General features: G+C 35.4%; 1 protein-coding gene across 2 annotated transcripts; it reads left to right on the plus strand.

Moving 5' to 3' along the window:
* Positions 1-699: 699 nt before the first annotated feature.
* On the plus strand, positions 700-8,523 carry LOC114264718 (bifunctional riboflavin biosynthesis protein RIBA 1, chloroplastic). 2 transcript variants are annotated; one of them, XM_028205410.2, is made up of 7 exons: positions 700-1,329; positions 2,534-2,933; positions 3,052-3,273; positions 3,567-3,889; positions 5,375-5,504; positions 6,740-7,036; positions 7,824-8,523. In XM_028205410.2, exons 1-7 carry the CDS (start codon positions 1,280-1,282, stop codon positions 8,079-8,081), a joined length of 1,680 nt encoding a protein of 559 aa, XP_028061211.2. In that variant the 5' UTR covers positions 700-1,279; the 3' UTR covers positions 8,082-8,523. The 2 variants fall into 2 exon arrangements, with proteins under 2 accessions (XP_028061211.2, XP_082756187.1); XM_082900061.1 differs by having other exon boundaries at positions 1,131-1,329; positions 1,888-2,933.
* The last annotated feature ends 3,939 nt before the right edge of the window (positions 8,524-12,462 follow it).

Genomic DNA, 12,462 nt, shown 5'->3' on the forward strand with positions numbered 1-12,462 from the left:
GTTTTAATAGACTATTTTAGTTTTTAATTATTTTAGTAGGTTAAAATAATTGTGTTTAGAAAGAGATTTTAATTTTTTTGTAATTAGATGTGATATTTATAAAAGAAAAAAATAAAATAATTATGTATTTGATGTGATCTTTTTATATTATTAATTATTTAACTTGTTTTATCTTTTAGTACTATTTTAATCCAAAAAAACCCATAAAAGTCCCAAACACTTCTTTTAGTTCTAACTTTTACCTTAACCACACTTAAAAAAGTCAAAAAAAAAAAAAATTAAAAATGTATCAAACCAAATGACTTTTTTTTTTATAAGTTTGTTTTTAATTAATAAACTAACTTTTAATTAATTCCTAAAAAAATCTTAGTGTAAAATCAATAAGCTTAACTAAGGATCATGTAATACGCGTTTTATATATTTTTATACATTTTAGTGGTTAACATTTTCCTTATATAAAAATGCCACAAAACATGACTTTAGGATAGATTTCCCTTCCACCAACTAAACATTGGTTTTAGGATAGACGTTGAGAATTCTGGGGTTGTTTTGGAACTTTGGCTGAAAGTTAATTTTTGATTTTTAATTTATTTTAAAAATTAATTTTTAATCAATTTTTCAAAATAAGTCTTATCCTAAAATAAAATAAAATAAAAAAATTGAAACACAAGATGGCTAGAGAGTCTGTTTCACCAAAAACTAGATTTCCACATTCATTTATATTATGCATGATATGATCATTTTTCAAGTTAAAAAAATATTTACAAAAATTGTGAATAAAATTTTTTATTTGGCTTAACTAGAAGGTCACAATAACTTAGAATTTTTTAATTAAAAATATTATACAAACTAATAAAAATTATAAAATTTTCTTATTCATAAAATAGTAGTAGCAAATTTGAGTATTTAAAATAGAAATCTCTAAAAATAATATGATAGTGCCAACTGTTATGAGTAATCCTGTCTAAAAAAAAAAAAACTGTTATGAGTAATAAAATTTTATATAATATTTTAATTTGTATAAAATATTTCAATTATTGGGAGCATATTTTTTCTTTTTCTTGTTTTCTTATTTTTCTTCTCACACGCGTAACATACTTTTCCTATCAATTCGTGCACATATTCGGTCAAAGTTTCTCAATTTTCCTTCCCTCTTCCCCTCTTTCCCTCTTTCCATTCATATAAAGAGGAAGACAATGTACCCAGTTGGAGTATTAAGATTTGTATCTTCCTTTTTCGATTCGTGAACCGTTGGAGAGGCGGCTTCAACTGTTCAACAATGGCTTCCATCAACATTTCTTGTCCTGCTTCAGCTCCTTCATCTTCAAAGTAAGCTCTATCCCTCACTTTTTCCCATTGAAGTTTCTCTTTTTTTGATTATTGAATTGAAAACTATATGGGTTTTGATTTTATTTTTTTGGGTTTTATGTCATTCCCTTTTGAATCTGATATTCTGTTATTTTCTCCCTCCTTCAATCTGAATATACATGCCTTGTATATCTATGCATGCCTTGTATATCTGATTGAGATTGTAAGACAGATCTTTGTGTTCTCTTATTTTTATCATAAATTTGAAGACGTCATGACTGTATAAGAATTTAACCAAACCGAACCGAACCGAACTACATAAATCATTTTGGGAAAATTGCAAAATCACTCCAGAGTTTGACCTTGTAACAAAATAAACTTGAAGTTTTAATTTTATCAATTTAAATCTTAATATTTTGATTTGTTTTCCATCTAAATCATATGGCTATTTTCGTCAGCTAAAACAAAGGGAGAAAATGGTATTTTAGTTATTAAACTCAACGAAAAATAGTGTTTTAGATATTTTATGTACAATTACATTGAGTTTAATGGCTAAAATGTTTTTTTTTTTTTCATCAGTTTTAACCCTCCGCAGTTCTCCTCCTTTGTTAGTGCTGTCAAAATCTTGTTGGTTTGAGCAGCTATGTTACATGGGCCAGGGTACAGGTTTTTGGTGTTGGTTCGCATTCAAGTGTCGGATTCATCTAATTTTCATGCCCAAGGACACCAGGACAACTAAATTTCATATTTTTATAATTTATTTAGGGTAAAATGGTATTTGCTAACTATTAAAGGGACTTTTGTGCGTAGAATGTTGGTGTTTACAAACTAATAAAGGGAAGTTTATGCATGGAATGGGTCTATGCATAGTAGTTTCATAGTATAATCTACTAAAACATATTTGTTGATGCATGTTTTACTAGACACGTAAGACATATCCCATCCCATACTTCACACACTTAGAAGAGTCCGTGTAAAAAAGGTGCTATGTTCAAGTTTCAACAGCAGCAATGTTTCTGCCTATCAATGAATGTCAGCTCTCTTTATTATGTTTGACAATGCTATGGTTTCAAACTGAAATGAAGCGAGATAGTCTCCCAACTCCCTACCTTAATCCTTCTTTTTTTTTTTCTTTTTTTTCTTTTTCTTTTTTTCTTTTTTTTTTTTTGCATTGGCAATATGAACATGTTCTTGACCATCATTTATTTATTTATTTATTTTGTAGAGCATTCAAAAACTTCAAATTGTTCAGTGGACTACAGTGTGTGAAACTATTTTCTGCAAATGGGTACACAACCGATTCATCGTTGGTCCATCTGGGAGGCAAATCATTCTTCAGTATCAAGAGTGATGGTAGAACTAAAGCTGCATTGTTATCAAGGGAAGGTGGTGACCTCCGTTCTCATCCCAAAGGCGCTAATACTGTGGCAAGAAGTACTCTCATTGTTGACTTGTCTGCTGGGATTGAGACACAGCCTGAATCAATAGCATTTGGAACACTTGGAGCAGAAACCACTCCTGCAACATTCGGTTTTCCTGTTGATAATGATGAATTTGATCTAGACTACCCCACAAAAGCTTTCTCTTCCATCCCAGAGGCAATTGAAGATATTCGCCAGGGAAAGGTTGGCTGGTTGTCTCTTTAACTTTCATATGTCATAAAAATTGAAGGGTTCCTCCCTATCACACACACACACACACACCCCGTGTCTTTTTAAATATTAATTTGGAGTTATATTGCAGATGGTAGTGGTTGTAGATGACGAGGATAGAGAAAATGAAGGAGATTTAATAATGGCGGCATCAATGGTTACGCCGGAAGCTATGGCTTTTTTTGTCAAGCATGGAACTGGAATTGTTTGTGTTAGCATGAAAGGGGAAGACCTTGAGAGATTGGAACTTCCTTTGATGGTTGCCCGAAAGGATAATGAAGAGAAACTTTGTACTGCATTCACAGTCTCAGTGGTATGTAGTTGTTTTACTTCTTGACAAAATTGAAGCTACTATGGAATTTTTATGCTTTCTTTTCTTTTTCTTTTTTTGTATCAGTTTTAGTTTTTAAGGGCTTGCATTTTTTAAAAAAATTATGCCAATTTCTCATTCTCGCTTGAAAGTTGAAATAAATTCAAACATTGAAATATTGTTAAAAAAAATCAACTTGTGATGTGGACTTGCTTTAGAAATCACTTGTTTAGCAATTCTTCTACTCACATGAGATGGGATGATAATCGATGCATTTGTAAATTATGCTTCTGCAGGATGCAAAAGAAGGTACAACGACAGGGGTGTCAGCTCATGATAGAGCAACGACAATATTGGCTCTTGCATCCAAAGATTCAAAGCCCGAGGATTTCAACCGCCCAGGCCATATATTTCCATTGAAATACAGGGAGGGTGGTGTTCTAAAAAGAGCTGGACATACAGAAGCATCTGTTGATCTCGCTATGCTAGCTGGGTTAGACCCTGTTGCAGTTCTATGTGAGATTGTGGATGATGATGGTTCCATGGCTAGATTACCAATGCTTCAGCAATTTGTGCAGTCACATAATTTGAAAATCATATCCATTGCTGATCTAATCAGGTACATTATAAATCATAATATCATCTCTTGGGAGGGTATTGCTGTCTTACTTTTCCTCATTTTCTAAGTATCCGTGATGTAATTGCTTCATCAATGTTCACATATTTTATTGTCTTTTATAATTTTTTTCATGGCACAAAGAAAGACATTCTTGTTAATTGTATATTATGCAATTACTTCTTCTTAGGGAAAAGTGCAAAAACCTGAATGCAACCAATTATTCCTTTTAAAGTAGGCAAGCAATCATATTGCAAAATTTCCATGTTGTTTTCCACATCTAAAAACAATCCTGAAAAGTGTTTGATATGTTCTTAGTGACGAACAAATTGCCTTCTCAAAGCCATCTAAATTAGTTTATTACATGTAAAAAACTTCATTCATAGGACTTCATAAAATAGCATTATTTTCATATTTCTTACAATCATTGGTTATTAAGGCTTAATTTTTTTTTTCTCAATTTTGTTTTAGGGGTTGGATGTACATGTTGATGGCAAGCATGTAAAAGTTGTCATTCGCAGGATTTCATGAAATAGCATCTTTTTCATATATCTTATGCTGATGGCTCCATTCTTTGTAATTGACTTTGTCCTAGTGGATGTTTAATGTGTTTTGATGCTCTGGAAAACAAATTAAAGAAATTCCTAATCAATGGGATCCTACAATAACTTTGCTATTGTAAATTTTAGTTCTTATCATCAAATTTTGTACAAAAATAATCTGAATTGCAATACATATATCATTGGAATCTTTAGACTAGTATCATGTATACTGTTTTTGTCTGAAGTTTGGGTGATTTGGCCCTCCTAAGAGATGCACATTTACTATGCCAGAATTGGCTGAAATAGAATGCCCATTCTAGCTTTGCATTCCTTTTGTCTTCTTGTTACGGCTTATGCAAGTGGGAATAGCCATTTCATTGGAATAACTATTCATTATTTCAATAAAAAATGAGAATACCTATTTCTGTCTCAAAGTTAAAGAATAGGCATTCTATTCCATCAAGGAATAATCTTAAAATATCGTCTGTTGGCCGCCGCCACGGCTGTAGCTGCTATCACCACTATCATGCCACTGCCACCCTATTACCACCACCACCTCAACACCAAACCTTCACCAAAAATAAATTATTTGGTTTTGTTAATTCTGTGGATTTTTAGATGCAGGGATATCTAGATGAGTTTTATATATCCTGTATACGAAGATTGTGCCTTCTTTGGTTCCTCTTTTTAATCAAATTTACTTGTTGAAAAATTAGAGATCCACAGAAGATAAACAGATTGTTGGCACAAGTGCATTGTAACCTAAAGTTGCAACGCACAAGATTTTGTTAGTTCTTCTGACAAGAAAACATTTTAGATTTTTCTCTGAGATCATTTTCAGCAGGCTTTTTTTTTTTTTTTTTTTTTTTTTTTTTTTCAAATGTAAATTGTGATAGCATCAGATTGTAAATGCACTGACTCTTCAAATATGGATTACAATTGACAGATACAGGAGGAAGAGAGATAAATTAGTGGAACGTTCTTCTGCTGCAAGGATACCTACTATGTGGGGGCCTTTCACAGCCTACTGTTATAGGTCGGTCTTAGATGGGATTGAGCATATTGCAATGGTCAAGGTGAGAAATATTTGTGACTTCTGAAATATTATCTATTTCAAACAATTTTTTATATCTCAGTGACGCTCAACAAGCGTAATTTCAGTTACTTTGATTTTGTTTATATTGCAACACATATATTGAGGGTATAGTAATCATTAGTAGACTATTCAAGAGCACGCATGCTCATGGTTGCTCTTTCCTCAAATTCTTTTGTAAATTGTCTTCTTGTTGCTTGGCCATAAGAGATTCTGTTTTTTAAGTTAGGTGATGAAAAAATGTTCCAGTTATGTTTGTAGTAGGCAAAGCTGAGAGCTTATACTTGTGTCAAGTCTAAACAGATTTGGTATTTTCCCTTTGGGTAAATTACACACACCACTCCTAAGATTTATGGAAAATACAGATTCTCCCTTCTAGTTTGAGAAATTACAAATTCCCCCTACCAGAGTTTGTCTTCTAACGAAGTTTATAGAAAAATTAAAATTACCTGATTACTCTCAAATACCAAAAGAAAATTATCCTACTGCCCTCATCTCCTTCCTCCCTCCTCCACCCAAACCCCTCCCTGTACACAGCCTCAGCCACCCTTTCCCGCTATATCCCAACTCTGAAGAACAAGTGTTTTTGCAATTTTGCTCCTGGTTCTGCTTCTGTGTCACATCTTGTTTTCGACGCCACAATTTCTAACCATCACCTTTGGCAATCTTTGGGTATTTTGTTTGTTGATTGTTTGCCCAAATATGTGTGTGTTTTGGGTATTTTATTTGTTGATTGTTTACCCAAATATGATTCTAGCTTTCTGTATTGCTTCAGTAGCTGCTTTTATTTTTCAAATAAACTTTTGAACAGTGACTTGGAACAGAGAACTGAACTGGCTTTAATTTTTACACATTTTTGTGGGTATTTTTTGGCATGTCCATTAGAAAATGTCAACCTCTACTCGAGCACAAACCCTACAACATGATTTTATTTTAAATTTTTTTTAGTATACCTTGCAACATGATGATGTGGTAGTGCGGTAAAGAGAGGGAAGATTGGTGCTATTTTATAGAGAGAATAAGACACTGTGAGTGTAAAATGGGTATTTTGAAAAATAAAACTGCTGACATCATCAAACATTTTTAGTTGACCGAACAGTTGACTAACAGAGGGGGATATTTGTTATGTGCTTTGAAACCTCATGGGCAAAGAAAATAAATAAAACAAGTTTCCTAACCATTTAGGAGCAATTTTAACAAGATTTTTTATGTCAACAGGGCGACATTGGGGATGGGCAGGATATCCTTGTGAGGGTACATTCAGAATGCCTCACAGGGGATATATTTGGATCGGCCAGATGTGACTGTGGGAACCAGCTGGCACTTGCAATGCAACAGATTGAGGCTGTTGGCAAGGGTGTGCTGGTATATCTTCGTGGCCATGAAGGGAGGGGCATTGGTTTGGGCCACAAGCTCCGTGCTTATAATTTACAGGATGATGGACGTGACACTGTGGAAGCCAACGAGGAGCTCGGTTTGCCTGTTGATTCAAGAGAGTATGGCATTGGTGCACAGGTATAGTGGTTATCTTTTCTCCTACATACTATACTACTATTTAGTTTTCCCCAACGTGAGTGTAGGTGGCTTCATTTAAAGTGATTTTTTTTGTTTTTTGGAATTAGTTTTCCTGTGATTATTTGTGGTGCTTTTGAAAACGATATTAGATTTTCTATGCCCCTTATTTTGCACACTTAATAGCAATCTATGCTATGTCATGGTTGGTCTCTTTGCAATTTTAACCCTATTGCTATGGTCAATAGAAAACAAGTTTATTTGCGATTTTTTCAATTTTTTCTTCTCACTTCTGAAAGGTGGAAAAACATTTTTCTGACTAAAATCTTACCACCCCAGCACCACCACCTCCTCCAACACCATTAATACAACTACTAGCACATTAGTTTCAAGGTTGCAACCAAATATTCCCCAGAAACAAACGGAGAGTTAAATTCCCCAGTCAGTACTTGGCAAGTATGATGACTGTCTCTAATCTTCTTCCACTATCCTATGACCTCGTTAGGGCATAGAATCAAGGGAATTTCAGCTTACTAAGTGGATTTAAATAATTATTTAATTTAAAGAAGGAAAAAAAAAAAAAAAACTTCATTTTAATCGTCTGTCACCATTTGCAGAAGTATCAGTTTGGGATCCAGAGTTAAAAATAAATTTTCTATATTATACTACTCACCTGGGTTACAGATCTATTAGAAGAGTAAAGCTTCTTTCTCCATTGCTTCCTTGCAGAATAGTTTTGGATATCATATATACTATTAGTTAATTACTTTTGTATCCTTTATCATTGCAGATACTAAGAAATCTTGGGGTTCGAACAATGAAGTTGATGACAAACAACCCTGCAAAATACATCGGGCTCAAGGGGTACGGTTTGGCGGTTGCAGGGAGAGTACCCCTCCTGACACCCATTACAACGGATAACAAAAGATACTTGGAGACAAAACGTGCCAAAATGGGACACGTGTATGGTGTAGAATTCAGTGATCTCATCAGTGGAAATGGTAAACTGAGTTCTGACAGTAAGACTGATATTCTACCTGACATTTAACCTTGCTTCCCCGATTCACACACAGGCAAGTTACCCAGATGGGCTAGTATACATTATGGAATGGTAACCATTGCAAAATTCCATTGTTCTGAAGCTAGATATAATATTGATTCTTTCATAGTCATTGATGAAATTCAACAACCCGTGTACTACAGAATATGATCGAAATTCTGGTGAAAATTCAGGAAAAGATGTTGTATGCAATTCTTTGCAGTGTAAAGTACACATTAAGAGGAAATTCCTGTTTCCATGGAATAAAGTACCTATCTAGTTTCAATAGCATTACTTATTTTTCGAAGCAAATCCGCAGAAAATAGGCCATAATGGTAGTTTTGCCTCTGGAAAACTAATGAATTCCGGACTTGTATTTCCAAACCAAACCAAACCAAACGAAGCCTTAAGTCCCATCAAATATATAAATACATTTTTACTGTGTTTCTAATTCTTGTTTTGTTTTGAATGTGTGGTTGCACGTGACAAATGGGAATCATGGCTTATTTAGTAGAGATAGATATAGTTGGTTGCTGTGAGGATGCACAAAGATTATAAGTCATGTTTGATTCACAAGATTAATAGTGAGGTATTAATAATTCTATTAAATTAGTGTGGTATTCACTATCTCACCCTTATCCCATTATTAATAATTTACAAATTTGTTAGATTAATTATTCGTTGGATTAATAATCCTAAATTAAAATGTCAAAACAAATATAGAATAATTGGATTCACGCATTAATAATCTCAATTTCATGTTTTAATCCTTCTAATCAAACATGCCCATAAAGATTAACATAGATGATTTAAGAATTAGGATTATGTCCGGTTACTCCGATTTTTTATAATTCACAATCATCATAGAATAACAAGATATAAGAAATAATTTGTCCACTGGTTAGTGTTCAGTGTGCATCTCAATTAGTGGATCATGTGAGGATCTCAATGCATAATCTTCTGATTAGAGATGTATTGTGATGAGATATATAAATTTAGGGATAGAGAATTTCTTATGATTAACTCAAAATTGTTAGATATGATTGTTTTACTAAGTGAATATTTAATTATGGCTTATTTTGGAAAATAGATTAAAAGTTAATTTTTTTTAAAAAAAAAAATTAAAAAATATGTAAAAAAAGATAAAGAAGTAATATGTGATTTAAAAAATAAAAAATAAAAAAAAATTGGCTTTTAATCCAGTTAACAGATATAAGCCTACATATACTTGTAGGGTTTTATATTAAACAAAATTCACAAAACTCTCTCTCTCTCTCTCTGACTTTTTAATATATAATAATATATTCAGATATGTGACCAAACCAAAACAACTAGAGACTCCTAAAGGGTTTCATTTGAGTATTCTATTCTCATCTCTCTATACTTCTATCTATCTACATTATATAAACTAGCATGAAACCGTAATATGTAGCGAGGAGTGACTATCTTGCTTTTAGGAATTTTATGTTGCCTGTTGTGTTTAAGTAATAGTAAGAAGTGAAATGAATATATAGTTCTAATTATAAGAAAATAACATATAAATTATAATAGATTATTAGTTGTGATGCTACAACTAGTCTTTGAAGAACGGGTTGGACTGATCCAGGCTTCCCACACGGTTGTTCGATCGTTGGCTCCATGGAGAAACCTGCACAAGAGTTCAACTGGGAACGGGAGTCCCCCCAGCGAACCCTCCGACAAGCAAGTTAGAGAAATAATAATTAACGGAATATTGAGATTGGATTGTGATAAAGAACTTAACCTTCTCTCTGTCTTAGAAACCTGCGTATATCCTTTGCTCATCATTTCCTTGTCTACTCCGACCTGTCATGTTGGTCGAAAGTCTATGCTCTAGCTTGCGTTGTTCATTGTGAGACTGTCCTGTTCCGACGTGAAGGGGTAATCGTAATAAATGTTGCAGGGGACCTCATTAATGGCTGATGTGTGGTGCAATAACTCTGCAGGATCTTTGTCTGCTTATGTGATTGGTTCCTCTCTTGACACGTGTTTAGATATCATTGGTCCTTGATGCAACGTTGGGCACCAGCAATGCTGGGCTCCAGCAATGTTGGGCTTTAGTATTTGAATTATGTATTAGGCTCTAAGTGGTGAGCCAAAAGCTCCTATAGGCCCACCTATGTCAGTAGTCCTTGTAGACGTCCCCGAACGTCCTGGGAGGAATCCCCCCATTTTGTTCATTTGGGCTCACTACAGTTCGGACTCAATGTTACGGTCCTGTATCTAATCTCGCAGAGTGCAATGCAAGACCGATGAATCATCAAAGAGTCCAAATCTGGTAAATCGTTTTGGAAAACAGATTTTTAAGAAAGAAGTGTCAAACATGGACTGCTTTGCCAGATAAAGAGTCGCCACCTAAATATTTTATTTTGGGGGAATTTAGGAAACCCTGACTCGTTGCCTAAGGCCACGTGTCCATCATCACCAAAGTTGTCTCGGCTCGGGAACTTGGGTACGATTGGGGAAGGTCACTTCGTGAGCACCCCCGCTCGCCCGATCAAAGATCGGCCTCTACTAACCATGATATCTTGTTTTGAAAACATATGTGCTCTTATTCCGGTTTATTAGCCTAGAATTACTACGTGATGCGCACAGCAAAACAAGTATAGACTAGGTTGCCTGAATTGGAACAAAACATTTCATGTTTGTTTATTTTGAAAACGGTTTGATGGTGTTACTCGCAAGTAGGCTAAGACGTGGATTTGCCACCCTCGGATGGGCTTAGAAAACATGATTTTGCCACTCTCAAGTGGCCTTAAAACTCGCAGTCGATGAATTGTTCCAATCCAAATAACCCAACCTTCACCCACAGGCATTCAGGTAGTTATATCATATAAGCACATAGCCTCATGTTAAGCATGCTATCATGGCAATCACTCACACGCATGCAAGGATGCTAAAGCATAAGCACTTACCGAGTACTCCGAGCCAAAGAAAGAAGTTAATTAGAAATCATGCATGAATCCAAACTATGCTGAGATGCCTAATGCAACACATGCAAAATGCAACTAAAAATAGGCCCGGCTATTCTAAGATGGCATATGATGATGTTACAGCTAACACGGATTCAACTTAGATTTGAAATACAATGCAGTTAGTATGATGCGCCGAACCCGGTGCATGCAAGACAGATGAATGACTGCAAACATGCAAAGTATAAGTATGCTAATTGAAACGTGCCCTAATTTAACCATCAAAAGCAGGTAAATAAAAGGGAGAAAGATGTGGGGTTGGAAGACATGCATCACACACACGCACACTTATTACAATATTGCCCTCTCGCGGAGGGTCCGAATAAATAATACAGTCTGAATAAATAATTAACTACTCTAGCTAATTAATTATTACAAAACCCTAATTAATTAACAAATTAACTAGGAAAGCAAATAGATTAGCATGCAAGCTAAATGGACCGTCTCATCTCTGTTCCGAATGATGAAAGATGCATGCATGCTCGAGTCGCCTCGTCAGGAAATTCCTTGCGATGCCCCGATTTGCCTCTACTTGCAAGTGATCCCAGAACACTGTACAAAGCTCCAGAGGGCTGAAACTCCACCCTGAAAGACTGTGGAAAGGCTGCCGACCAGCCCTTGCCTATGGAGACCACCTGCTGACCACCCTTTGTGGTGGAGACCAAAAAAGGTGGTCGGCCTGCTTGAAAACCTGGTCGGCCGACCACTTTCTGCCCCTAGATTCTAGTTTTCTGAAACACAAAGCAAGAGAGAGGCATGGCAAGGTATTTACAACAAATGTGTGCACGACCACTCTCCCCGTTCTTGCACAAGCTCTAAGGAGTGTAGTCCTCCATCCTTGTGCCACCGATCACGCATCTCGATGCATGATGGCTGAGGAGTCGAATTGCACGACTCGATATGAAATGAATGCACATATAAACACAACAAGGCCCAAACTCCATCATGGGTAATCCGGAGAGTCGACGACCGAGAATCGAGACACGTTTCGTCACTTGGAGTACGAAACGTCCCTCGTTTCTCGTGTTTGGACTAACCCTACTCCAAACACAATGCAACGAGATGGCATACAAAATGCGACTAACATACAACCCTAAATGCGATGCAACCTAATCATATTGGCATGCGAGGGATGATATACAAACATGCAACTAGCATACGCAATGCTATGAACTAAGAATGGCATACTCGATGCACACAAACTAAATGGCATACGCAATGCACATACGAAGACAAACGATGAGATGATCAAGGCATACACAATGCAATGGCCAAACATGCAACAACATGAACTATATGGCACATACAATGCAAGATGGACTTATAACAATGTGAGTGGACCTCAACCACACTCAAACCAGTAGCCATATGATGAAAATGAGACAACCGAAATACATGCA

The sequence above is a fragment of the Camellia sinensis genome, chromosome 12 (assembly GCF_055761805.1).
Source record: "Camellia sinensis isolate YWXY chromosome 12, ASM5576180v1, whole genome shotgun sequence".
Classification (NCBI taxonomy): domain Eukaryota; kingdom Viridiplantae; phylum Streptophyta; class Magnoliopsida; order Ericales; family Theaceae; genus Camellia; species Camellia sinensis.

Coding starts and splice junctions, on each gene's coding strand:
- LOC114264718 (XM_082900061.1), top strand. CDS start 2,319: ATGTTTCTGCCTATCAATGAATGTCAGCTCTCTTTATTATGTTTGACA. Junction 3,274..3,566: donor CTGCATTCACAGTCTCAGTG/GTATGTAGTTGT, acceptor ATGCTTCTGCAG/GATGCAAAAGAAGGTACAAC. Junction 7,037..7,823: donor AGTATGGCATTGGTGCACAG/GTATAGTGGTTA, acceptor TTATCATTGCAG/ATACTAAGAAATCTTGGGGT.